The sequence below is a fragment of the Rhinoraja longicauda genome, chromosome 14 (assembly GCF_053455715.1).
Source record: "Rhinoraja longicauda isolate Sanriku21f chromosome 14, sRhiLon1.1, whole genome shotgun sequence".
Classification (NCBI taxonomy): domain Eukaryota; kingdom Metazoa; phylum Chordata; class Chondrichthyes; order Rajiformes; family Arhynchobatidae; genus Rhinoraja; species Rhinoraja longicauda.
The window spans coordinates 50,641,399-50,668,777 of NC_135966.1; the positions used below are offsets into that span (position 1 = coordinate 50,641,399).

Sequence of the window (27,379 nt, forward strand, 5' to 3'; positions counted from 1 at the left end):
ACAATTAAAGCATGGAATAGTCTTCACCCTACTATAGTTACTCAACCAGACACAACTTTTCTTCTCCAAGAAGCCCTTCTTGCTTAAATCCATACTCCGCCACCTCCAGTTTAAATTACATTTGGAATATTTTGGAGGACCAAGAACCAAGAAGATTTACAAAGGACTGTTGAAAAACACGAAGGATGCTCACAAGCTCAGAGAGGGATGAGTCAAATTAATACAAAATTATAGGAAAAAACATGTTTTTTTATTTCTTTATACAAACTCCAACTAAATACTTGTTTAAATAGTGTCAATAATAAATTAAAAAAATAACCGTTCATCAACATAACATGGTATTAATATTCCTCTACACATTAATACATTTTATTACAGCTGCCCACAGACCCCCTCAGACATTGTACATGGGATCCGTGGTCGAATTTCTGCAAACCATCATTTTAATTACTTAATTAAGTTTTGCAAAATAATATGTTCATCATTTGCCTGGGTCCTGCTGGATATATGAACTCATTCTTAACTGGAAGTGTCTGTTAGTGTGAAGGAAGAAGAGCCACAGATTCAAAGTCTAGACTCACCTGATAAGTTTCTGAGCCAGGGATTTAACCCCCTGGTTGGTTCATTAAGGTAGTAGAAGGATAAAAAACATCCCTGGTTTTGTTTTCTTCCCCCCACCAAAGTAAGTAGTATACAGGTGGCTCATTGTTCCTGGAGGTTTCATCTCCTGGTTCTGTAGTCAAACAGATTTTTATTTGCATTTTCAATATTTGTATACCTAATAAATATCAATTTTTAAGAAAATTAAAAATACCCAGCTCTTTTTATGGTTCCATGAATGCTTGCATCACACAGAAGACAAAATGATAAGTCCAGAAGTCTTTGGAGCAGTGCTGGACAGATGGTCATCTTTAGCACCAGTTAGACACCAATGTGAGAAATATGGGTTAGTGTTGAGTTACCTGATACAGTGAGAGGAAGAGCAGAGAGTGTCTAGAAACAAAGAACCAAGGTATATGGAGGCAGCAAGGCTCAAACTATTTGGTTGTAGCACATTTCCATGTGATGATTCTTATGAATGCTTGTTAGCTATTGCACTATCTCCGCCCCCTGATCCCCATTCTTTTAATCTGGTGTGTATAGGGAATTGGAACTCAATGATTGAAAGGGGGAGAGGCAAACACATTTAAACTGTGCCTGGATGTGCACTCCACCTGCAAGGCCATGGATCAAACTGCTGGAAGGTGGGCTTGGGCTAGTTAGCTGTTTACCAACAAGCAAACTCACATTGGACTGAATGGCCAAGTCTGCATCGCAACGATCTATGATTCTATATTGAGATGGCTAACTGAGCCAAAGTTGTGGTGGTCTTTGAGTGCACCCTAAGAGTCACACCTCCCTCTCTAACACTGTCTTACTGTGAATGGCCTGGTATTGCTATAAAGAGGTTTCTTCAGCTAGTAAGTTGGGGCAATCATGGAATTGCATTGAGTTATTCAGGCTGTTTTGCGGACTGAAGTGGAAATCTTTCCAAAGAGGTTCCTCAGCTCTGTCCATGTACATTCGTCTTGGGCGTTCTCTCCCTCAGCACTCCCAGCCTCAAGTGGAATACTCTACAAATGACTTACACTGGGTAATAAGAACAAATGATCGAACTCCACAACCTTGCGATTAGCTGTTTCCTGCCCAGTTTCTGTGTGGGTCTGACCATGTACACAGGTACAGCCAGTCTAGTTCAACCCTAAATCCATGCTATTCTCCGCATGTCCATACTATACCCTTAAATACTACCATTAACTAAAATAATTAACCACACTTGGAATGATTAAAAAAAAACAACAATTCATGTGGAGGAAAGCTGGAAAGAGATTAAAATATATTAAAAAAGCAAGAAAATCAGAATAGAGAAAGGAACATATCTCTGATTGCACAATGCAACAAAATAGTAGGAAAATGAAAACTGCAGATACTGGTTTAAATCGAAGGTAGATACAAAATGCTGGGGTAACTCAGAGGGTCAGACAGTATCTCAGGAGAGAAGGAATGGGTGACGTTTCGGGTCGAGACCCTTCTTCAGATCTGGAAAAGGGAGAGGAGGGGATTCATGCTTGCCAATACTAAACCAACACAACAGTGATTGGAGTAATGACACAAGATGCTGGAGTAAGAAACGGGTCAGGTAGCATCTCTGGAGAACATGCGTGGATGAACAGGACCCTTCCTCATCTGGAGAACATGGAGAGGTGACAACTGATGATTGCGCTCACTTTTGCCACATTCAGTTCTGTTGGTGTCATGTTTTAGTGCATGCAACCAATGCAAATGACTTGGTCTATTTGTTAAGTAGGATTCAGGACACCTTATAAAGCATGAAATCTACCTGTAGTTCATGTCCTCTACACTTTCATAAAGGTTCTCTTTTGCATTATGTGACCAAATCATATCATTTTAAGATTCACTCTTATTGTTTCTTAAGTTAAACTTTGACCATTTTTCCACTGCTTTCTGTTGAGTTGTCTGTTATTTGGATTACATCACTTCATCTTCATGCTACTTTGTTTCCCTGACATCTTCTCCAAATTATTAAATTGGTGAATAATTGAATAATTATTCAATTGGTCCCTATGACAAAATATAAATGGGTGGACCGTACACAGAAACTTCACTTCCTGAAATTGAATTTATCCAAACCATATGAAAACAAATATTAAATAAAGTTGTGGTAAATCATGGGTCCATGGGAAAAACATTACCAAGACCCACATAAATTAAATGGAGTGAGGGCTGGAAGCCCAAAGCAGAACAAACTACAGTGCATCAATTGTGATCTGTTTACTGGTTACCAGAAGATAGACTGAAAATGCTGGAGTAACTCAGCGGGACAGGCAGGAACCAGATTCAACTGTGCCTTTACCTTTAACTTTCATCTACCTTTCCATTCATCGTGAAAATAGAGAAAGTTGTTAATACTGCTAATTGGATCAAGTACAATTCAGATTTTTTGGAAAGGGAAGTCAATTTAACATTGAATCCACAGTGAGATAATGAAAGACACCTGTTTGATTTTACCACGAGTGGTCAGATCAGCTGTAGGATCCAGCTTCATTCAAAGTCTGGGTGCAAGCAGTTAGGAATGAGTTAATATATTCGCAGCCATGAGGGAAGGACTTGGATGGACAGATCTTGAATCTTCGTAAACTTACACGACAGTTCACATAAACGTTGTCACAGCCGCTCTACTGGGTCCAGGTACGCTTCTCTCGAGCAGGTGCGGTCAGATCTCCAGTCCCCAAGTGCCATCCAGTCTTCCTTCCTTTCTTTCCAATAGCCCATCTTGTCTTCCTTGGTCAAGAAATGCCCCCATCAGTGATACCATTGCTGAAGAAATGAATAAATCCCTGTAAATCAGTATGATGTCTTTTGACCCCGTGTAGTTTCAGTTCCTCTCTACACCGGGAGTCAATTCCTCTCTGAGAAATTTGATGACAAATTTGTAATTGTAAGTCCTTCCCTTTGTGACATCTTCGTCCTTCAGTCCTGAATGCTGTAGTGTTCTGATATTTTAATGCTCCCCTGCACAGCAGGGATAAATTGATTTTCTTCACTTTGGTTCCATGTCTAAGACACTTCTTTTTGTGTATCATTGCCATCAATGTGGTTTTATTTTGCTTCAAAATACTCTTCATTTGCAATGCTGTTAAATGCAACAGATGTTGTAACTTGCAATTTCCTTCACCAGGGAGAGTCAAGCAAAATAAATCTCGGGTAATGATTCTGGTATAAACGGCAGACAGCTTCAGGCATAATCTTTGTTGCTTTCCTTCACTTCCGTTCGTCCCAGATGCAGGGTCATTCAACATGAACTCTTTACTGACTTGGAAGCATTTTAACCATCCAGTACCCTGCAAAATGCACATTAGACAGAAAGCCAACGTTAATCTCTCATTGACATGCTTCGCCTGACATGCTTTTGTCCCTACATTCCTACTCTACAGATTTTTAATTGCACCTTTCACTGATAAGTTGGGACAGAATCGGGTGTTTTTATGTGGCACTGGGTCTGCGATATCACTATGATCAGGAAAAAGCCTGAAATAGTAAGCGTCGAATCTACAGTATGTTAATCCACATCTAAGATTCTATTTTGCTTACAGCGGGTAAAGACCTTGCATCCCAACAATACACAACATTGAAAGCGTAGAATATACTAGTCAAAATAGCAGCAGAATCAGAGAAACCATCGTGAAAGATTCAGTGATCATTACCACAAGTCAAAGGTATTTATTCACAAAATGCTGGAGTAACTCAGCAGGTCAGACAGCATCTCAGGAGGGAAGGAATAGGTGACGTTTTGGGTCGAGACCCTTCTTCAGACTGATGTCAGGGGGGCGGGACAAAGGAAGACAGACAAAGTGGAGACAGGAAGACAGAGGGAGATCTGGGAAGGAGGAGGGGAAGAGAGGGACAGAGGAACTATCTAAAGTTGGAGAAGTCGATGTTCATACCACTGCAAGCTGCCCAGGCGAAATATGAGGTGCTGTTCCTCCAATTTCCGGTGGGCCTCACTATGGCACTGGAGGAGGCCCTTGACAGAAAGGTCAGACTGGGAATGGGAGGGGGAGTTGAAGTGCTCGGCCACCGGGAGATCAATTTGGTCAATGCAGACCGAGCGCAGGTGTTGAGCGAAGCGATCGCCGAGCCTGCGCTTGGTTTCGCCGATGTAAGTCAGGCAGCATCTCAAGTTTACCACAAGTCAAATTGGGAATGAGTACCTACAGGGTATCTGCATGTCTCCCCTTAAACTATCATGAAATCGGATAGGGATCTGTCGAGGGTCTGATGATAAATCACAAGGTCTCCCTAACACAAAGTGTGCACTGCATGTTTGGCAATTTGAAGATTTCATTCATTCATTAATTTAACTTCTAAATATTGTACTAATCCTCCTTTTCACGCCATGTATAACAGGCTACCAACAATTAGGTGGTGTGTGGAACAAGCTGCCAAAGGAGGTAGTTGAGGCTGGGACTATCCCAACATTTAAGAAACAGTTATAGACAGGTTAGGACAGGTTTGGAGGGATATGGACCAAACGCAGGCAGGCGGGACTAGTGTAGCTGGGACATGTTGGCCAGTGTGGGCAAGTTGGGCCGAAGGGCCTGTTTCCACACTGTATCACTCTATGACTCTCTCTAATTCAAAATGTCAGTCGGTGTTGAGGAGATTCTAAATGTATCAACCATTAACAAAAAAATAAAACATTCTTAATAGGAATGAACATTTTATGAATAGATAAAAGGAATACAGCCTAAAGTAATTCCCAGCAGAAAGTGGTTTTGTGGATCAGGTAGCTTGCTGCTCTACCATAGAGGGAAGCTGATTACGAGTTGTGAACTGTAATATCCGTCTACTTAAAGTGAAATAGACAAGTGGTGACCAGATGGTGATATTTATGGATAGACACAGCTGCTCTGAATACTAATAATCTGAATTTAGGCCATTGTTTCTGGAATATTAGTCAACTGGAGTTGCTTTGAGTTTGGTTATTTTCAGATGAGAGAGTGGTCGAGATTTCAAACCTGAAACTAACACGCTGGTTTCAACATTTAGGATAGAACACTGATGCAAGCAGCTAATATTTATCATTGCAGTCTACACAGCCGTACGATTTGGTGAGGACGTACTTAAAAAATACATCTAGGGTCTTCATAATGGAATAGAAACAGATAACGGCACAGATTTCCAAGGAGAAGATTTGCAATAATTTGTTCACACTAATGAACAAAGGAAGGTTGATTGAGAGTGGAGGATATTAAGAGATCGTGCCTTTCCAAATTGGCAGAAAAACAGACTGCACTTCAATTAACGCTGATATTATGGTGAACATTGGTGATAGAGTTCACCAGGTCCACATCCAGCACTCCCATCACCACTGTGATGTTCTGGGCAATCGATATTGAATGCAGTTGCAGAGAAAACAAAACAGTTGTAAAAGCCGCCAAAATCTTCCCGTCAAAAAAAAAAAATGAACAAAGGTAACATTTCCACAGGAATTCCTGCTAATCACCTGTTCTAACTTTAGTGGGACTTTGAAGGATTTTCAGTGATCAGTGATCACCAAGTGTAAGTCAAAGGAGGTCAGGAGTGCCAGACTGAAAATGTTAACGAGTCTTTTTGCTGTCTTTGGTGTGACTGTCACTTCTCTCCTATAAGGTCAACCACTGACATGCTTCTGTTGTTTGTGCCATGATTAACAATAGCCACTTTATTCATTGCACCCCAGACTTTATCTTTTCATTTTCCCCTTACCACACCCTTCCTCTCCCCCTCCTATGTGAGCTGGAATAAACAACATCAAGAGCAATTCTGTTCCGAAACTTATGGTTTGATAGGCCTTGTAGGAGCCATGTGTGTTTGTACTGGCTGCTGCTAGCATATTATATTATTTTCTCTAGCTATATCTTGCCATATTATTTTGGACACTTGGGGGCTGTCGTTAGATGAATATATAATTGGGCATAATGGACTGGGAGGAGCCAGAGCTCGGTGGTACCGTATATCTGTGGTACAAGGACTGGGAGGAGCCAGAGCTAGATGGTACTGTATATCTGTATATCTGTGGGTACATGGACTGGGAGGAGCCAGAGCTAGATGGTACTGTATATCTATGGTACACAGACTGGGAGGAGCCAGAGCTGGGTGGTACTGTATATCTGTGGGTACACAGACTGGGTGGACCCAGAGCTGGGTGGTACTGTATATCTGTGGTACAAGGACTGGGAGGAGCCAGAGCTAGGTGGTACTGTATATCTGTGGTACACAGACTGGGAGGAGTTAGATGCAGGTGGTACCGTATATCTGTGGGTACAAGGACTGGGAGGGGATAGATGCAGGGAGGGAGAGGAGTACACAGTGTTTATCAGACCTGCGATGAGAGCTGTGAATAGATGGGGAAACAGAGCAACCAGCTATGACTTATGCAAAATAACTATGTTCATCTCTTTGTTTGTATAACTACGTCAATAAACAACTAATTAAACTGGAAAAATGACTCGAAGATCTCTGTTCCTTCCGACTCCCTTTAGTGTACTGGGGCTAACCTGGTTTGGATCTAATGACATCAAGTAAAGAGGTTCTTCTGTAGTTGTATAGGGCCCTGGTAAGACCACATCTGGAGTATTGTGTACAGTTTTGGACTCCTAATTTGAGGAAGGACATCCTTGCAATTGAGGCAGTGTAGCGTAGGTTCACGAGATTAATCCCTGGGATGGCGGGACTGTCATATGAGGAAAGATTGAAAAGACTAGGCTTGTATTCACTGGAGTTTAGAAGGATGAGAGGGGATCTTACAGAGACGTATAAAATTATAAAGGGACTGGACAAGCTAGATGCAGGAAAAATGTTCCCAATGTTGGGGGAATCCAGAACCAGGGGCCACAGTCTTAGAATAAAGGGGAGGTAATTTAAAACTGAGGTGAGAAGGAACTTTTTCACCCAGAGAGTTGTGAATTTGTGGAATTCTCTGCCACAGTGGGCAGTGGAGGCCAGATCACTGGATGGATTTAAGAGAGAGTTAGATAGAGCTCTGGGGGCTAGTGGAATCAAGGGATATGGGGAGATGTTGGGCACAGGTTACTGATTGGGGATGATCAGCCATGATCACAATGAATGGCAGTGCTGGTTCAAAGGGCCGAATGGCCTCCTCCTGCATCTATTTTCTATGTTTCTATGTTTCTATCACATTTTCTATTGGTAATTAGAAAATACTTTATTGGAAGAGTTGGAAAGTTGCCATTACAGGCCTTATTCTTTTCAGAGAGATTGGCATAAAAATTTTGTTTAAAAATTTTTTGATTATTATTATTATTATTATATTATAGTTAAATTTTAGTTGGACCCACGTGGGTAATAATGGCAAAATATTTTACAGTCTGTTGGAGATTTGCTTTTTTTTTATAGACATGATACCTGGAAATTCTACGTTCTACCTGTTTATTAATCTTCTGAAAATGCAGAGCTGTAAATTCCTGTGATAATTCATTCAGAATATCAACTCGATTCCAGATTTATTTTTCATATTGAACTGTTAAAATAACCTCAACATCCAAATTATATTTCATTAACCCTAATACAGACTCAGTACAGATTCTAGTCCATTCCTTTAGTCCTTTGCTAAGCAAGTATTATAAAAAAAATTCTGATCCACCTGAGGTAAATGCACAAAGTTTAAAAATATCAATCAAATTTCTGATTCTTCAGAAAATAAGATCTGCTCAGTTGATAAATTCCTGGGTTCTTATATTCCATGGAATATTATATTATTTCTGACCACCTTTTGTCTCAAAGTGAAAGCTTAACTTTGTTCCAAATCACTTTTTAGGCATTAAAAAAAAAAGAGTTAGTTAATGCAGCGTCACAATTTTGTTGATTTATTTTCCTGTAGGCTCACAATCAACATGTTAATGACACTTTAAATTTCTGGCAGTCCTACGTAGCATTATATGTTGGGGTATATTGTTCCACTGGGATGTGGTTCCTCATTTTCTTTGTATTTCCAGAGGTGTGTTACCTCTGAGAACTTAGCAGTACAAAGAATGGTCCTTCTTATGCCTTTCTAGCAGCTAAAAGTACGATAAGCAACGATATCCGACAAGGGGATAGTAGAAAGGTTCGAAAGAATGATCATCATGGCATTAAAAATGTCATAATGAAAGATCTAGTTAATTTTTACAATCATCTATCTGTCCAATATCAAGAAGTGGACTTTATATAGATTCACTTACCTTCTTTAGGGAGTCCCATTGACATCAAGGCCAAAGGATAAAGGCAAGGGAGAAAAACAAAAATAAAAACAAAAACTGAGGATGGAAAAGAAAATGGAAAGACAGAAGAAGAGCAAAATGTTTAGAACAAGTAGGGTTAAGTGATAAGCAGCAATATGGAACAATGTTAAAAACACAGCTTACAACATTATGGAGTGATTCTCACTGACAAACTCTAGATATTATCTTATTTACAGTTAGTTAAGGGTCTGTGGAACATCAGAACAGACCGTAAAAATACTATAGTTAAACACTTATTTCCACACGAGTACAAAGCCATTCCTTTTCGGTTTAGTTTAACTCCTTGCAAGTGAAGCTGTGTTCCTTGTCATTGTATTGCACAGAGTGATCATCCGGCTATTGAGCTCCTTGAACAAACAATATCAAGCATTGGTAGTGCATTCTGTGGTAAGCCCCAGGGACGATTCTCATCATGGTGGCTAAAATATTCACTGATATGATTTCTACCTGTACTTCCTGAAACATTCTCTCCTCTGCACAAGCAAAATGGCACACGAGGCAACGCATTTACATGCTGGGCCCGCTGATGTACGAGCGTGGCCTTCTGCCAGACTGATAAACTCACCTTCTCTTCCAGATCTTTGATCTGCTGATTCTGACCATCAGTCTTGTATTCCAGGTCTCGTATTCTCTGAAAAACAAGTTACGCATTAAATAGTTGGCTGTCAGAAACACCACGCTCTGATTTTGAGTCACGCACTTAAATGAACCCATCGATAACCCTTTCCTTGATTTCAATGCTGAGTAGACATTCAGCACGGTATCAGTCACCTCCGTTTGTCAACCATGTTATTCAGCACAACCAAATTCCAGAAAACAATCACAATGCATTCAAGAGAGAGCTAGATAGAGCTCTTAAGGATAGCGGAGTCAGGGGGTATGGGGAGAAGGCAGGAACGGGGTACTGATTGAGAATGATCAGCCATGATCACATTGAATGGCGGTGCTGGTTCGAAGGGCCGAATGGCCTCCTCCTGCACCTATTGTCTATTGTCAATGGGCAGCTAATTTTTTTAAGCGTTTGTGTATTGCAAAACCAAAGATGCATTTCAGTAAAAGTTCTGCATTCCCTACATATAATTAGAGCACCTCCAACATTATCAAGATGTGTGGAGGAACATAGATAGGGACCTCAGTGAGCAAGTCCAAGGAATCTTGAAGATGGTGGTATGGATGCATAATGCAGTTAAGGTGGCAATTGTGATACAGCTTTCCTGAGTCAGGATATTAAGAGGGTTACATTCCAATTTTATAAAACATAGGCCAGACCTCAGCAGGAGGCAGTTCTGATCACTGCATTATATGATAGCACTCAAGAGGATGCAGAGGAGATTCCCCAGGATGTTGCCTGGCATGGAGTACGTTAGGTATGAAGAGAGACCAGAGAGATTAGGTCTGTTTTCCCTGAGGCAGAAGAACTTAAGAGACGATGTCACTGAAGCAGATAGAATTACGAGCAATTGCACCATCTCCAAACTTTTAAGAAGTTAATATATTGATAATGCTGATGGTATTCTAATTGTTCAATTCAGCAGTCTGTAGGGAAACCATTAATTTCCCTGCCTGACCCTTCCAGAGCACCTTCTCATCCACCCAGTGAGCAGCAGATGGTTTTTATTTCTATCCATCTCATGCCTAGCCTGGAATAAACCAGCCTGGTAGACCCAAACGTGTCTGTACAAGAAATCAATTACACTGCACACTGCATTAATTAAGCAGCCTCAATAGATGTTAGAAGGGTTTTGTCAAGTAAGTGGAGGAAGGTTACACCACCATGAGCCAATGCAGGGCAGAGTTCCCAAAAATCTCCATCACTAGGGCAGCATGGTGGCGTATCGGTAGTGTTGCTGCCTAACAGCGCCAGAGACCCGGGTTTGATCCTGACTACGGGTGATGTCTATACGGAATTTGTACGTTCTCCCTGTGATCTGCATTGATTTTCTCCTGGATCTTCAGTTTCCTCCCACACTCCAAAGATGTGAAGGTTAATTGGCTCGGTTATAATTGTAAATTGTCTCCGGTGCGTAGGATAGTGTTAGTGTGCAGTCGGCAGTCGGCGCAGACTCGGTGGGCCAAAAGCCTGTTTCTGTGCTGATTCTCTAAACTAAACTAAACTATACTAAACTAGATGGCTCAATCAAAAGAACCTTGTCCTGTTGAGCCATTTGATCTGAACAAATTGGGTGAAGACTAGCAAACCCTCTCTGCCTTTAACCCAAGAAAACTAGGCATCACTTTTCCTCGCTTTGACCATTTACAGGTGTGTACCTGCAGTAGAATCAAGTTTTCTGCTCCACCCACGTATTCCCAACTCCCAACCACATACAGATCCATTGCATTCACACGCTGAGTGTGAACAGTCTGGGGCCGAGCAATAGAAGTTTCCCAAACCTCTTTTCTTCTGCTTTGAACTCAGATGCATCTCAGGAACAAAACAGAAGAGATTCGGCAGCACAAGTTGCTGTTTTACTTAAATTTGTTACGAGTGTCTGTGTCCGAGATTTGGTGCAAAGCAAGAAGCAAAATAACTCAAAAACTAATTGCTGAAGGAACTCAGTGGGTTAGGCAGCGTCTGTGGAGGGAAACGAGCAGACGATGTTTCAGATTTGGGAGTCTTCTTGAGACTGATGGCATAGAGGGGAGAAAGTTGGTAGAAAGAGGTGAGGGGAAGGCAGAGGGTGCTGGTCGGTGTGGCCAGGTAAGAGATCATTATATCATTACAAGGAGCCTTGTTTTTCAGTCTCCTGTACAACCTCCCACTCCCATTCATTTCTCTGGGAAGGAGCCGCATTTTAAGATGATTCTTTCCCCTAATTGTTTGAATTACAACTCAGGAGGTGTAGAATCACTGAGGTGAAGCGGTGGATAATTAGTGAGTTCAGTAACGACATTACAGCAGCTAGCAAGCGAAGCCACACCTGACAAATTCCAATTCCAATTATTGGCTTCTTGAGAAAAGAAACATCTGTTTGTGAATCCACTTCCTCACATAATTAAATTCCGACCACCAACAACAATTACAATCTTCCTATTTGTGGTACTCAGAATGTTGTTGTTCGTCCTTCGGGTTGGAAGATGACCATGACTTCACTTTCAATCTTATTATTTCGGCCGCTGATTGGGATCGCCGCCAGCCGTGGTGTGTGTGCTGGCCGAGGTTGAAGTCACGACTTGCGCTTGACTTGGATTTAAGTGAGGAGGAGTTGTGCTGGTCGCCGGCCTCACTCTCTCGTCCTGGCCTATCGGGTCCCAGCTGCAAGACATAGTCGGGATGGCTGGGGACAGGTCAGGATGCAGTGGATGGTCAGAAGTGCCCTACGTATCTCACTCTGCCCTGTTTGCGCTCCACGGCGCTTTGCTGGGATCGTCTTTCTGCCCGTTGAACCTTTTGGTGGTTTCCTCCGCGCAATCCGCCGAACCCAGGCTTCACGCGCTAGGTAGACAAGCCCTAAAGCCGCTGGAACCAACGACTTGCCGACTGTACATGTGGCCTGCACACAAGACAGTGGAGACATCGTGGGACAATAGACAATAGACAATAGGTGCAGGAGTAGGCCATTCAGCCCTTCGAGCCAGCACCGCCATTCAATGCGATCATGGCTGATCACTCTCAATCCTTTTGCTTGTCAGTCAGTGATTCCCCCAGTTTGATCACGGTGTCTTGCTGCAGTGCATTGTACAGTGCGGGGGTAGTCCTGCGGCTGATCCCACGGCTTGGGACCGGGGCGGTTCTCTCCGGGCGGTGGTCCGTAGCCCCACGGGCGGGGAGGGGAGCGCCGCTGAGCCTCAGGCCCCGGGTACGGGCCCCAGGCCTCCGGCTCCAGTCTCGGTACTCAGAATAGCATAATGCTGGCAACACTATGCCAATTTACCCAGTGGACTGCATCATATGTGGTGCACTCCAGACTGGTTTGGGGAGTTTGCTGTTTGTGCCTCATCATCACTGTGTAGTAATGGCAAAACTCTTTACAGTTTGTTGGAGAATTGCTTTCCTTCGTAGACATGATACCTGAAATATGCCACCTGTTTATCACACTTCAGAGTTGTCAAAAAAAGCTGAGATAATTCATTCAGAATATCAACAAGATTCCAATTAAAAAAAAAAAATTATAATATTAAAATAACCTCAACATCCTAATTATATTTCATTACCCCAGTACAAACTCAGTACAGATTGTACTCCATTCCTTTAGTCTTTACTAAGCAAGTATTATACATTTCTATGATCTCCCTCAGGTAAATGAACCAAGTTTAAAAATATGAATCAAACGTTAGATTCTTCAGAAAATAAGATGAATAAGTTCCTGGAGTCTCACATTCCATGGACTATTCCATTATTTCTGACAGTTAAAAAAATCTGAAATAAATCATTCAGAATATCAATTAGATTACACCACAGCTATACTTCAGTGGTTGTCAAGCACTCTGAAAAATTCTGAGGTTGCACTGTAATTGTCAATCAATGTTTTTCTTGTCTAAATGGTCAAACTCATGGGAATATCTTAAGCAAAACTAATGGAGTAAATTTATTCTCCAATCTTGGATTGGTTTCTCTAGAGTGTCGGGGGTTGAGGGAGGACCTGATAGAAGTCTTTAAAGTTAAGAAAGGCATGAATAGAGTAGATAGTCAGAATCTTCTTGACAGAGTGGAAATGTCAAAGACTTTAAGATCAGAGGGGATATTTAAAGGAGATGTGTGGGACAAGTGTTATTATACAGACAGTGGAATCAGCTCCGGGTAATGGTGGAAGCAAGCAGACAAACGGTGTTTACGAGGCTTTTAGATAGGCACATGAATATGCAGGTAATGGAGGGATGTGGATTATGTGCAGGCAGATGAGATTAGTTTAACTTGGTATCACTGACTGACATTGTGGCACAAAGACGCTGGTGCAGGGCTGCACTGGTCTGTTATATATTCTAACTCTGAGCCACCTTCTTCCTCATGAGCCTTCCCTCCTCATTCTCCTCCTCTCCTCCTTCAGAATCAATCGGTGATTTAAAACAGGATCAGTTTAAAATGCTGGAGTAACTCAGCGGAACAGGCAACATGTCTGGTGAGAAGGAATGGGTACAATTTCGGGTCGAGACCCTTCTTCAGACTGATCTCAGGTGAGAGGGAGATACATAGATAAAGAAGTATAAGGTGTGAAATTAGGCCAAAGGGAATGGAGATCAAGGAAAATGGAGAATAGATCATTGTTAGCTGGGAGAAGATAACAACAAAGTAAACAGAACAAAATCACCATTTTGGAAGGCACATCTTATTTTGCACCTCACCTGATGTGCTTGCTGCAGCAGTTCCATGCGCTCCTGCAGGATCTGGCAGTCAAACTCCCTGCTCTTCCTCAGCATCTGACGTCGAAGCTTCTCCACCGCGGTTCGCAAGTCATCCTTTTGCTTGTCAGTCAGTGATTCCCCCAGTTTGATCACGGTGTCTTGCTGCAGTGCATTGTACAGTGTAGCCTCCAGGTCTTGGATATGCTGAAAGGACAGGTAAAACAGGTGAAGGAAGGAAAAATAAACAAACAAGAGGCTGGATGCTGAAAATAGTCAACATCATTTCAGAGCAAACATGTGTCTAAGACAATTGGCCTCTTTTGTTTTCTGGTATTTTCCATCTTCGGCACTTTAGCCCACTGGTTAGAGCACGTGAATGGTGTTTACGCAAATAATGAAAGGCTTGGATAGAGTGGATGTGGAGATGATGCTTCCACTCATGGGAGAGTCTAGGACTAGAGGTTCAGAATTAAAGGACATTATTTTAGGAAGATGAGGAGACATTTATTTAGTCAGAAGGTGGTGAATCTGTGGAATTCTTTACCACAGAAGGTTTTGGAGGCCAAGTCAATAAATATTTTTAGGGCAAAGATGGATAGATTCCTGATTAGTACAGGCGTCAGGGGAAGAAGGCAGGAGAATGGGGTTAGGATGAAGAGATAGATCGACCATGATTGAATGGCGTAGAGTTGATAGGCCGAATGTGCCAATTCTGCTCCTATCACATATGACCTTATGATAAATGCATTGGGTTATTTAGCCATGGAAGTTAGGAAGTCAACCCCGATCATGAAAGTGAGCTATTCAATGGGAGCCATTGGACAGAAACAAGATGGAAGAACCACAGCTTAGACCTTGTCTAGCCCAGGGACATTGAGACCAATTGTGGAACCTTCACATCTGTAACTTCCTCTCCCCACTCTCTGTGGCCATCTGGGTAGTGGTCTAATGACTCAACACAAACATAGACTTGATGTTGAGATAGCCAAGGCTTTGCTACATCAACATTCCACTGACGGGGTGGGAGTCAAGTTCACCACTACTTTCATGTTTTAAGATTTATTCAGCACATTTCCCATCAATGTAAAACATCAGCTGCAACGATTTCCAAAATATCCTGCAAATGGTTATATACTACACATTGCACGGACTGCTGTTGGAATCGGGAAGACGACATTTGTGCATCTGGAATGATGAAGAAGCACATTGATAAAGGTGGCACTGATGGTGGAGGAGGAACAAGTGGGCGGATGGCTGGCAGGGGTACCTGTGATGGGTAGTGGAGAGACCAACAACTGAACAAAATCACCGCAGGGAGATTACGGGGTCCAGATGGATCAAAATATTGCTTTATTATCCCGTGACATTAGTCTGAAGCCTATCTAATTTAGTTTGGTTCTGCTGGCATGAATCAACTTGCTTATTTAGACGAGGGTCCATGATTAATGCAACCACTTTGCACAGAAAGGGAAGTAACGTCTTTCATCAGTAACAATGAAGTAGAATTAAATAACAATCTATAAATACTAGCAAACAAATGTATGTTTTTAATGTGAAAGGATAGTAGAGATATACTTCAGTTACCTGAACACAAATCTTCATGTGACTTTACTCAGTTGTTACTCTCCCCCTAAACCCCAACAACTCTCTCCTGTTATGTCCATATAACTGCTAATTTTAAGTGACACAGAGCTTGAGAATAGTTTGGTTTAGTTTATTTTCGTCATGTGTACCGAGGTATAGTGAACAGTCTTTGTTTGCATGCTAGTCCAACCGAGAAAAGACTAAACATGAATACAATCAAGCTATCCACAGTGCAATAATATAATCAATTGAAGCAAAAATGTGTTGCTGTAATTGTTATATGGTTATATGGTTATTTCACATGGGATAATGCTTTTGTGTGTACGATTACACTTCCAACCATTTGCAACCTAGATGCTCCTTCTCCACCAATTCCACCTGCCCGCGTTTGGCCCATACCCCCCTAAACCTCTCCTATCCAAGAGGAAAGATAATTACTCTTACATTTTGTGATTACATAGAAACATAGAAAATAGTTGCAGGAGGAGGCCATTTGGCCCTTCTAGCCACGACCGCCATTCATTGTGATCATGGCTGATCATCCACAATCAGTAACCTGTGCCTGCCTTCTCCCCAAATCCCTTGATTCCACTACCCCCTAGAGCTCTACAATACAATACAATACAATACAATATATCTTTATTGTCATTGTACAGGGGTACAACGAGATTGGGAATGCGCCGCCCATACGACGCAATAAATTAATTAGCTAGTCAGTATTAATTTAAACAACCCAATGAAACAAATTAGAACAGTTCTATCTAGCTCCCTTTTAAATTCATCCAGTGAATTGGCCTCCACTACCTTCTGTGGCAGAGAATTCCATAAATTCACAACTCTCTGGGTGAAAAAGTTTCTTCTCAACTCATTTTTAAATGGCCTCCCCTTTATTCTTAGACTGTGTCCCTTGGTTCTGAACTCCCCCAATATTGGGTACATTTTTCCTGCATCTAGTTTGTCTAGTCTTTTTATAATTTTATACGTCTCTATAGGATCCCCTCTCATCCTTCTAAACTCCAGTGAATGCAAGCCTAATCTTTATTCCAAGAAACTATATCTACCAAGATGGCGCCCAAGCCAGGCAACCCTTGGGGTACTGGTCACACAAGTGGATCTACAATCATGCACTACAATCACTCCACTCTTTTAAATCTATACTCCAGCAGTAGCATTTCATACTTCAACTATCCTTGTCTTAATCTCCTCTCAGATATTCTTGTTATTCCATTTTTCATGTATCTGTACACTGTAGATGACTTGATTGTAATCATGTATTGTCTTTCCGCTGACTGAGTGGCCCGCAACAAAAGCCTTTCACTGTACACGTGACAATAAACTAATCTCATCAATAATGAATATGATGTAAGCTTAATAATCATATCATATCATATCATATCATATATATACAGCCGGAAACAAGCCTTTTCGGCCCTCCAAGTCCGTGCCGCCCAGCGATCCCCGTACATTAACACTATCCTGTTAATAATATCTCTGTTCGTAATGAGCAATCTGCATGTGGTACGGTGCATACTTTTTAATGTAAATAATTCTCTATATGCCTTACAATGAATGATATGCAGAAGGATTAATATGTGGGATACTGAACCCATATAAGCCCCCCAAATACAATACTGTGAACATATTTGTATATAATTTCACCTTTGTAGAAAGAATAACCAAGTCTTTGTGAACAAAACAATATGGTGGACTGAAGGCCTGTTCAGATGCTGCACTGTTCTACTTTTCTAATGCTGTATATTGAATGATTAACCCGACCAAATGAAGCATGAAATTATTTACCATGTATGATTGGTCCAGGGCTTGTTTCCTATAATCCAACTCCTCCTCCAGGTAGCCTTTTTGTTTGCAAAACATATCCTGCAAGGGAGAGAATCTACATTTAATTCATTTAATTTGGAAAATCCTACATCAACACAAAGCATTTTGATTCTTGCTCAACTGGGTCAATGTAACGTGTCTGGCAGTCACCTTTCTAATGAGGGAAAATAACTGAAATGAGATCATGGGAGTTAAAACCAAACCACTGGCACAATTCAGAGACTCCAACAGGCAACAGCTATGAACACAACATAAAGACAATGCCTTCTCCACCGAGTGTTTATATCACTGTGCACCATCATCAACACATGGTCACTGCAGCTCCAACAATGTTGAGTTGGGTGCAGAACTTTCCAAAATGAGCCGAATGAAGTTGCAGCAGAGAAAGGAGGAGTGTTCCGAACCTGATCCAGTCACCCCACTCACTGACAGTGCTGGGGATGGGATAGGGAATCATTCCATGCAAGCAAAGTCATACTCATTCACAGCTGGATGCAGTAGTGAGATGGTTCCAACAGGCGTTACACCAACAGGCATAGCCTCTTCAGCATAGGGGGAGAAATGGAGTATGTAGTGTGTGGGATAGTGTTAGTTTATGAGGATCGCTGGTTGGCACAGACTCAGTGGGCAGAAGGGCCTATATTCGTGCAGTATCTCTAAACTATAGTAAACACCTGTTGGGAAACTTGCCCCCTGAGGTTTAGCAGGGTTTTCCTTTGCCACTATGTTTTTTTTTCTGGAGTAATCTGCTGATGTCAACAGCAGCCCAACTCACAAAATTCATCAGTAATGAGATTTTTCAACCTTTGAGAAACTCACAGAACAGTGTAGTTGACCAGTCTGTCCACATCCTTCTGAGAACAGTCACCCTGCCCTGTCCAGCTCATTCAATAGTGAGAGCCTGGGTGAGTGTTGTTTAGATTGTTTATATCTCTTGTGCAATGGCTGTGGAGGCCACACCTGCTAAATACTGGCAGCTGGAAGAGCTTGTAGCAGGCCAAGAAATAATGCCATGTCAGAGCTGTGTTTCAGAGACGAATTTGGTAAAGTTGTTTTGCAAACCTTGTAGATAAATATATTGAAATTTATGCAGCTTTAAAAAATTTAGAGAACTCTGAGCCACAACTATATTATGCGGCAGAAGTAAAACGATTCCTCGTCCTATGATTTATATAGTCAGTAAAACTCCAATCATCCACTATTCAATTGTTTGAAAAATCTAATGGTTCGGAATCTGGCTCTCCAGTTCCCCAGTTACTGTCTGTAGGAAGAGACTGCTGATGCTGGTTTACACAAAATGCTGGAGTCTGAAGAAGGGTCTCGACCCGAAACGTCACCTATTCCTTCTATTCAGAGATGCTGCCTGACCCGCTGAGTTACTCCAGCATTTTGTGTCCATCATCAGTGTAAACCAGCATCTACAGTTCCTTCCCACACACTTTGTCGGCTCCACTGCGAAATCTGGTCAAGGTATGTCTACTTTGAAAAAGTTCCTCTCCACTCTCCGACGAGAGTTCTGCAACATCCTCTCTCGTTGCTCCACATTGACTGTGTTCCCTATAAACTTGGAAATCCTGTGACCTACACTCCTTTTAACTCATTAAAGTCCCATTTCCTGATGCTCCCATTAAACTCACTGGAATTCCATTCCCTTTAAACTCATTGGGTTAACTGGAGATTTTACTATACGACTAGACCAAGTGGACCCGTTGGGCCCACAACGCATTGGGTTGCCATTGTGATGTGGGGGAAATCACACTTTTTTCTTTAAAATAAATGGCTTTAATTAAAAATAAAAAAAATCTCAATGAAAATTGCAATTTTTCTTTAAAATGGTGTTTTTTTCTTCTTTGGTCTAGCACCCTCCCCTCCCCTCCCTCACTCCATCCCCTAAACCCCCCTTCTTCCCCACCCACTCCCCCCTTCCCCTCCCACCCCCCAGTCACCCACTCCATCCCCCCTCCATTCTTAGGGGCTCACCGGCGGCGCCGCCATTCCCGCCCGTCGGGTTTCCATGGTGACGTGGAACATGGAGGTATTACTGCGCATGGGCGGCTGACGGGCACAGCAAGTGGAAAAGGGATTTATTAAAGTTTAAAATGTGAATAACAAAATATAACAATTTGAACGTTAATAGGATTTCTTGATGCAAGAATTTTCAACATCAGCATCATTTCCCCTTTTCACAACAGGAAGGAGTTGGCGAAAATCGCCACAACATATGGTAAGAATGCCGCCAAAAGGCTCATCATTCTTTTTGCATAGATCTCGAAGAGTTCTGTCCACTGCTTCAAAGCTCTCCCTCCTAATCATCGGGCACTCATCCCAAACAATCAGTCTCACACTCCTGATCAAATGAACCATGTTGGAGTTCTTCTCAATGTTGCACATTGTATTACTTTGATGGGTATCTTGAATCGAGAATGTGCAGTTCTTCCACCAGGCATCAATGTAGCTGCTATACCAGAGGATGCTACAACAAAAGTAACATCAACTTGACCTCGAACTTTGGAGAGGATCAAATTGGTGAGAATTGTTTTGTCCATTCCTGCTGGTGCATCAATGAAAAACATTGAAGGAACATTCTTTTCCAAGCAGCTGCACACATGGTCATACACTGCTCTTTGCTTAGCATTCAGCAGAGGCTCCTTCTCTTCAACAAATCACTGTTGTTCAGGTCTATTGTATTGCAATTCACTCAGCAATTCTGGATTGTCACCATCAAGGTTCATCCTTCCATGTCTTGGTAGTGGCACATGAAAGTATCCCAGTGTCTTGTTGTAATTCGCAAGCTTGTCTTGAATATACAACAGAGCCTCATCACGATGCCTCTCATCAATCATGATATTTGGATCATCGATTGTTCTCTGTTCTCTTTGAAGGTAATCTTCAGACATTAAATTCTTGAAGCGATCCCATAATTGTCGAGAAGTGTTGATCTCAGCAATCGTCAGCAAAACAAACAAATCTCTCATTGCTTTGGGAAGTCTTGTCCGCTCAGCATCTTCCATCGTCTGTTGCCAATGGTCGTCAGTTTGCAACAAACCTCTTTCGATGCAGACGTCTTTGGAGTAAGAAAGAATATGTCCATCATGCATCCTCGATGAATGGGATACTGGCCCTTTTACGTGATGGAGAAGCAGTCTCAAGTAGTAGAGGTCACATCTTGGTGAAACAGTATACATTCATCCCAGAATGTTGGCTTCAAAAATACCTGGAAGATCTTCCACTATCTTCCCAACCTTCCTTCTTTGCCATTTCTTATTGTTCCATGTGTAAAATCGGGGTACATCAGTGTTCTTGCAAATTGATCTTGAGAACACAATTCCATGAATTCAGTTAAAGTTGTTCTCGTGATATCCTCATTTCTCATCGACTCTGATGACGACTTGTTGTTCTTGTGGTCGATGTACCTGGAGTCGAATGACAGCAGGGCTTCTTTCATGAGTTGGAAACCCAAGGATTGATCCCACTGCTTTCGACGGACCGATGTATCTGCCAGTAAAGTACTGTGCAATTTCATCATCCCTGTTAACTCCAAAAACTGCTTGATCACTCCCCTTCAAGGTGTACTTGAACACGTATTTGACTGGCTTTACAGAGGAGCATATCTCAACGTTGATGTGACATTTGAACAACTTCAAGAGTTGAGCATTACAGGGCACCACCCATTCAGAAGTAATAGGTCGATCCCGGCGTCCTTCTTGAAGTCCCTGAAATCCTCCCATATCCGGAGATCGTCTCCTGTACAGAGGATGTGACTCATCTCCACACCTTGTGATTCCGATAAACGGCTTCGGGAATCTCTTTCTGCATCTTCCATTCGTCCAACATGGAGAGGTGAGGTCGCAGCGGTGGGGGTGCGATGGCTCAGCAGGAGCTGGAGAGCAGAGTGGCGGAAATGATGGAGTCGCCCGGGGTTTAGAGCGGGAAGAAGAAGCAGCGGCGGCGGCGCGATGGATCAGCGGGGCTCCGGGGCCCAGCAGTGAAGGAGATGCCCGTGGTTTGGAGCAGTGGCAATGGCGGGGCGGGGGCTCCGGGGTGGAGCGGCGGCCATGATGGAGACGCCCATGGTTTGGAGCGGGGGCAGCGGCAGCGGCGGTGCGATGGCTCAGCGGGAGCTGGAGGGCGGGGCGGAGCTGCGGCCATGATGGAGACGCCCGGGGTTTGGAGCGGTGGCTGTGACGTTCCCCCCACTTGGGCCGCGGAACCAAACGGGCGTCTGGCGGGAGGTGGGAGCTGAACGAAAATGACGACCCTCCCCCCAACTGCGCACACGCAGTCACCCGGTGGCCATCTTACGTAAGTGTAGGCGCTGGTCTGGCGGCCATCTTACATGAGGGCCGGCCCCAACTGCGCATGCGCTGGTTTTTATAAACTTTAAAATGTGAATAACTTTTGAAATATTACACCAATTTCAATAAAACTACAATTTTTACCATTAAAGCGACGACGGTGAGTAAGGTGGGCCTAAAAATGTCGCGCTATCTTATACCGTTTTGGCTGAAGTTCGATCACATACAAACAAACAAGAGTTTTAGTATATAGATTGTGTAGCTTGTTAAACAAAGAAACATAGAAAGCGTGAAAGGAATGTGTGCTGGGATCAAAATAGGACAAATGTCCAATAATTCATAACATCTGCTAGACTGGCACCACCAACTTACCTAGGGTGCTAAATTATACTTGTGTGGACGCATGTGTGTGTGTATACATATATATACACACACACACACACACATGCGTATATATATATATATATAGGAAAATAACTGCAGATGCTGCTTTAAATCGAAGGTAGACACAAAATGCTGGAATAACTCAGCGGGTCAGGCAGCATCTCAGGAGAGAAGGAATGGGTGATGTTTCGGGGTTTCGGGTCAAGACCCCTCAGTCTGAAGAAGGGTCTCGACCCGAAACATCACCCATTCCTTCTCCCCTGAGATGCTGCCTGACTTGCTGAGTTACTCCAGCATTATGTGTCTACCTTCTATATATATATATATATACATATACACACACACACATATATATTATATATATGTGTGTGTGTGTGTGTGTGTGTGTGTGTGTGTGTGTGTGTGTGTGTGTGTGTGTGTGTGTGTGTGTGCACGCGTGTGTGTGCGTGTGTGTGTGTGTGTGTGTGTGTGTGTATGTGTGTGTGCGCGTGTGTGTGTGCGTGTGTGTGTGTGTGCGCATGTGTGTGTGTGTGTGTATTTGTGAGTATGTGCATATATACACAAACTGATTTTTTTTTCTCTCGTTTATTATATTATTTATAGTGCACTATGTTTATATATTCTGTTGTGCTGCTGCAAGTGAGAATGTCATTGTTCTATCGGGGACATATGACAATAAAACACTCTTGACCCTCTTGTTGGAGTTTTAACATCTTAGCTATAGGGACTAGAGATAACAATTTCAAGTTGTTCATTCAGTTAGAATGAAAATAAATGTTAGTTACCATCTCAATCTCCAAGTCTATCATCTTCTGATGAAGGGCAGCCTCTGTACCTTCAATCTGCTGTAGCCACTGAAAAAAAGAAATGTATGAAATAGCATCAATGCTCCAAGCATGGAACCCAGCACGGTCGGTTGTGAAAGTCTGTGTCAGGTCTAAAGAAGGGAGCTCACAATGAGTTTATTACACATCCATGAACCCTAACCTGGTTTGTGTGTTTATTTCACGTCATATTTACATGAACATGACCCAACGTTTCTGGATGTCTGAGGTGAACTCTTGAAAACCCAGATTTAGTCCTTGGGCTCTGCCAATTATCCTTGTCCTTTTTTTCATAAAACATTCATAAGGTTAGATTCTTTGTTATCATTAAATTGAGTCTAACTTATACCTTGTACAATATATAAAATGAATGATATTTAACTTAAGATCTGAAAGGAAAATCCATACAGGCTAGAAAAAAGCATATCCTAATCTGAAAGTTACATGAAAAGTTAAATATCATATGATTATACACTATAAGATTATACACTGATTCCAAATGTAAAGTGCATTGTCAAGGAACAATATATTAACAGGACACACCCACAGTTTTATTCATGTTGATGCCACAATTAGTATTGACAGCTGACTTGTAACAGACAGGTGTGATGTGCACTGCATTCAGGATACATTGTGCCCTATCAAGACCTTATAATGAGGAACTTCCAAGAGGTCACAGGGCACTAGAAGGCGGGTGCGGAGTTGAGAATATTGCGCTTTCGCTGTTTGCTGTAGGAGTGTTCTTAAAGATAGCGGCATCAGGGGGTATGGGGAGAAAGCAGGAACGGGGTACTGATTGTGAATGATCAGCCAAGATCACATTGAATGGCGGTGCTGGCTTGAAGGGCCAAATGGCCTACTCCTGCACCTATTGTCTGTTGTCTATTGTCTATTGAGTGGTGAATGTCAAATCTGCAAAGTGCCCAAGAAAGGATAAATCCATCTTTATTTCACTGCCTTCATTCATTCTACTGCAGGCTGCAGCTGTTCATAACATCATTAAACTAATGCAGCAACGTTAAAGGAATGATATTTTCACAAGATTAAAATGTCTGACAAGGTTTTTATTCGGCCAGAAAATGGAAGAATGAGACAATCATGTGAAAACATCGAGACCTGGGAGAAATAAATGACAGACCTTTGCCTCAAATGAAACAAAGAGGCAAGTTGTCAAACTGCCCAAATACATCTTTGAGCAAGAGTCACACAAAAGGATAAGGAATGGATAATCACCAGAGATAATGGAGACAAAACCATTGGAATCACTTAGTAGTTGCAGGAGGCTTTACATTCTTTCTGATGAGCAAGTTGAATCTAATGCATCATCGATTGTAACAACCTTGTGTCTTGAAGTGGCATGGTTGCACAGCGGTAGAGTTGCTGCCTTAGAGCACCAGACACCCAGGTTCGATCCTGTCTGAAGATGCTGTCTGTATGGAGTTTGTACATTCTCCTTGTGGCCATGTGGGTTTTCCCCGGGTACTCCGATTCCTCCCACATTCCAAAGACTTACAGGTTTGTAGGTTAATTGGCTTCTGTAAAGATTGTAAATTATCTATAGTGTGCTAATGTACGAGGATCGCTGGTCGATGCGGACTCGTTGGGCTGAAGGACCTCTTTCCACGCTATATCTCTAAACTAAACCAAACTAAACTGAAGGCACAATACTTCCAAGCAGAACTTAAAGGGCACTGTTCATTATGTTCCATACAAGGGTTTGGCAAATATCTGCCTGTAATAACCTACAGTGTAACATGCTCCTGCTTTTCTGCAGAGTGTGATGAGATGGGTGGTGGTGGAGATTCTTGGAACTGAGGGAATATGCACCAACCGTCATTAAAGATCTCTCAACAGTGATAAGGATTTGTTACATGGGTTCCAACAGTGATGAAAATATGCCTCAATTGTTCTGGGAAGCTAAGCACCTCTGTCTTGCTGTGTCTTGGACCCTCTACTTTGGCCCAGTTTCTTTGTTTGTCCATCCATTATTTAGACAGAAGTCCAGTTACGTGCACTTTCTGCTGGCAAAAGATTTCCAAAGGCTACTATTGAATTGTCGCGAAACACTTTCAGGCCTCAGTTACGCAGGATAAAAGAGTCTCATGTGCAACATGTTTTGAATAAGCTCGTCAAAATTCCAAGTGACCGTTGGCCCACAAGAGGCATTGAGAATTTGCTTGATGTGAATTGGCAATCCCACACAGAGGGAAAGATACAGAATGTGGTGTTGTTCAGAGAATTAGAGGCGCCAAATTCCATACAACACACAAACTGGTCCGGGATTGCAAAGCTTTATGTAGAAAGTCTGTTATGTCTGCTGCTTGTTCCTTTGCATGATTGTTCCGTGCAGGCAGATCCATCTTTAATGTTCACTGCAAGAGGGCAGCCCTACTCAACCTGACCTCCTTTGCTGTTCCAGGTGTCAACTTCTCTACATCGGCGAGACCAAGCGCAGGCTCGGCCATCGTTTCGCTCAACACCTTCGCTCAGTCTGTCTTAACCAACCTGATCTCCCGATGGCTCAGCACTTCAAGTCCACCTCCCATTCCCAATCTGACCTTCCTGTCCTGGGCCTCGTCCATTGTCAGGGTGAGGCGCAGCGCAAATTCGAGGAACAGATTCTCCCCAGATTCTACCACTTCCCTGCAGACTGGGGTCAATCTTACAGCAGCCAATTAACCTGCAGCCCCCGGGTTTTTGGGATGCGAGAGAAAATGGAGCCCCCAGTGGAAAGCCAGGCAGTCACAGGGAGACGGAGAACCCCATGGTTAGCACATCTTCCCCAGCCAACAATGGGCCATTATGGGTGTCACCCTTCCTGAGGTCATCTCTTCCCGGCCCTGATTTGTTCTGGCCTTCTCTACCTTTCAGTCTGAAGAAGGGTTCTAACCCAAAATTTCTCCAGAGATGCTGCTCAACCCGCTGAGTGACCAGCGCTTTGTGTCCATCTTCAGTCACAGGGAGAGTTGTACTTCTGAGCTGCCCATGTTGAAGTAGCATTGAGGATGAGGTTAACTTGCTCAGCTGTGCATGGTTGAGAGATTGCATGAGCTGGAACATTGCATCCTGACATGGCAGCACTATTAACCTAGGGCTGCACACCAGTGACATGCCAATCTGCCTGCTCCACAAGTTGAGCAAGCACTAGCAGCACATCTGGTCCCTGGACCAACTCATTGCATAAATATGCATTCAGAAGAGCTACATGTGGATGCGAGTGGCCCACAGTGATGAATTTTGCAAAAGAAAAGTTACATAATTAAACTAATATTGCATTAAAATGGTTAAAGGCCTATTGAAGTGGATGGAATTCGATGGGATGGTTGGAGGTGGGAGGTCATGTGTGAAAGCTTCCAAGACAGATTCCAACCAGAGATGGCAAAGATTGAAATCTCTCACTGTTGGCACCAGACGACATTAGCAGTTCCGTCTGAAGAAGGGTCCCAACCCAAAACATCACCTATCTATGTTCTCCAGAGATGTTTGTAGAGTGCCTCCGAGATGGATTCTTAGAGCAGCTTGTAATGGAGCCGACCAGAGAAAAGGCAATTCTGGATTTAGTGTTGTCCAATGAACCAGATTTGATAAGAGAACTCGAGGTAAAGGAACCGCTTGGAGGTAGTGACCATAATATGATTAGTTTTAATCTGCAATTTGAGAAGAAGAAGGTTAAATCGGAAGTGTCAGTGTTGCGGTTGAACAAAGGGGTCTATGAAGGCATGAGAGAGAAGCTGGCCAAGGTAGACTGGAAAGGGATCCTAGCAGGATTGACGGTGGAACAGCAATGGCAGGAATTTCTGGGCATAATCCAGAAGATGCAGGATCATTTCATTCCAAAAAGGAAGAAAGATTCTAAGGGGAGTAGGAGGCAACCGTGGCTGACAAGGGAAGTTAGGGATGGAATAAAACTAAAAGAAAAGATGGAAAACACAGCAAAGAGTAGCCAGAAGCCAGAGGATTGAGAAACTTTCATAGTACAACAGAAGGTAACAATACGGGCAATACGGGCTGAAAAGGTGAAGTACGAGGGGAAGCTGGCCAAAAATATAAAGAAGGACAGTAAAAGCTTCTTTAGATATGTTAAGAGAAAAAGAGTAGCAAAGTCAAATGTGGGTCCCTTGAAGGCAGACACGGGTGAAATTATTATGGGGAACAAGGAAATGGCAGAAGAGTTGAAAAGGTACTTTGGATCTGTCTTCAGCCATCAGCCACGATCACAATGAATAGCGGTGCTGGGCTGAATGGCCACCTCCTGCACCTATTTTCTATGTTTCTATGCTCCCTGGCCCACTGAGTTACACCAGCACTTTATGTGTTGGATGGAACTGCA

At 42.7% G+C, this 27,379-nt stretch overlaps 1 protein-coding gene across 3 annotated transcripts in view; it reads right to left on the reverse strand.

Annotated features, from left to right (window-relative positions):
• Positions 1 to 228: 228 nt before the first annotated feature.
• The window catches only part of LOC144600257 (janus kinase and microtubule-interacting protein 2-like), a 228,258-nt gene continuing 201,107 nt past the window's right edge, over positions 229 to 27,379 (reverse strand). For 2 of the 3 annotated variants that reach the window (XM_078411827.1, XM_078411828.1), the window contains exons 18-23: positions 23,011 to 23,079; positions 17,508 to 17,585; positions 14,124 to 14,327; positions 9,409 to 9,474; positions 8,784 to 8,858; positions 3,774 to 3,902 (exon numbers count right to left, since the gene is read on the reverse strand). In XM_078411827.1, coding sequence (XP_078267953.1) covers positions 8,808 to 8,858; positions 9,409 to 9,474; positions 14,124 to 14,327; positions 17,508 to 17,585; positions 23,011 to 23,079 — 468 coding nt within the window. In that variant the 3' untranslated portion in view covers positions 3,774 to 3,902; positions 8,784 to 8,807. Of the gene's footprint in view, positions 3,903 to 8,783; positions 8,859 to 9,408; positions 9,475 to 14,123; positions 14,328 to 17,507; positions 17,586 to 23,010; positions 23,080 to 27,379 lie in introns of all 3 variants that reach the window. The other variant, XM_078411829.1, reaches the window with a different exon arrangement.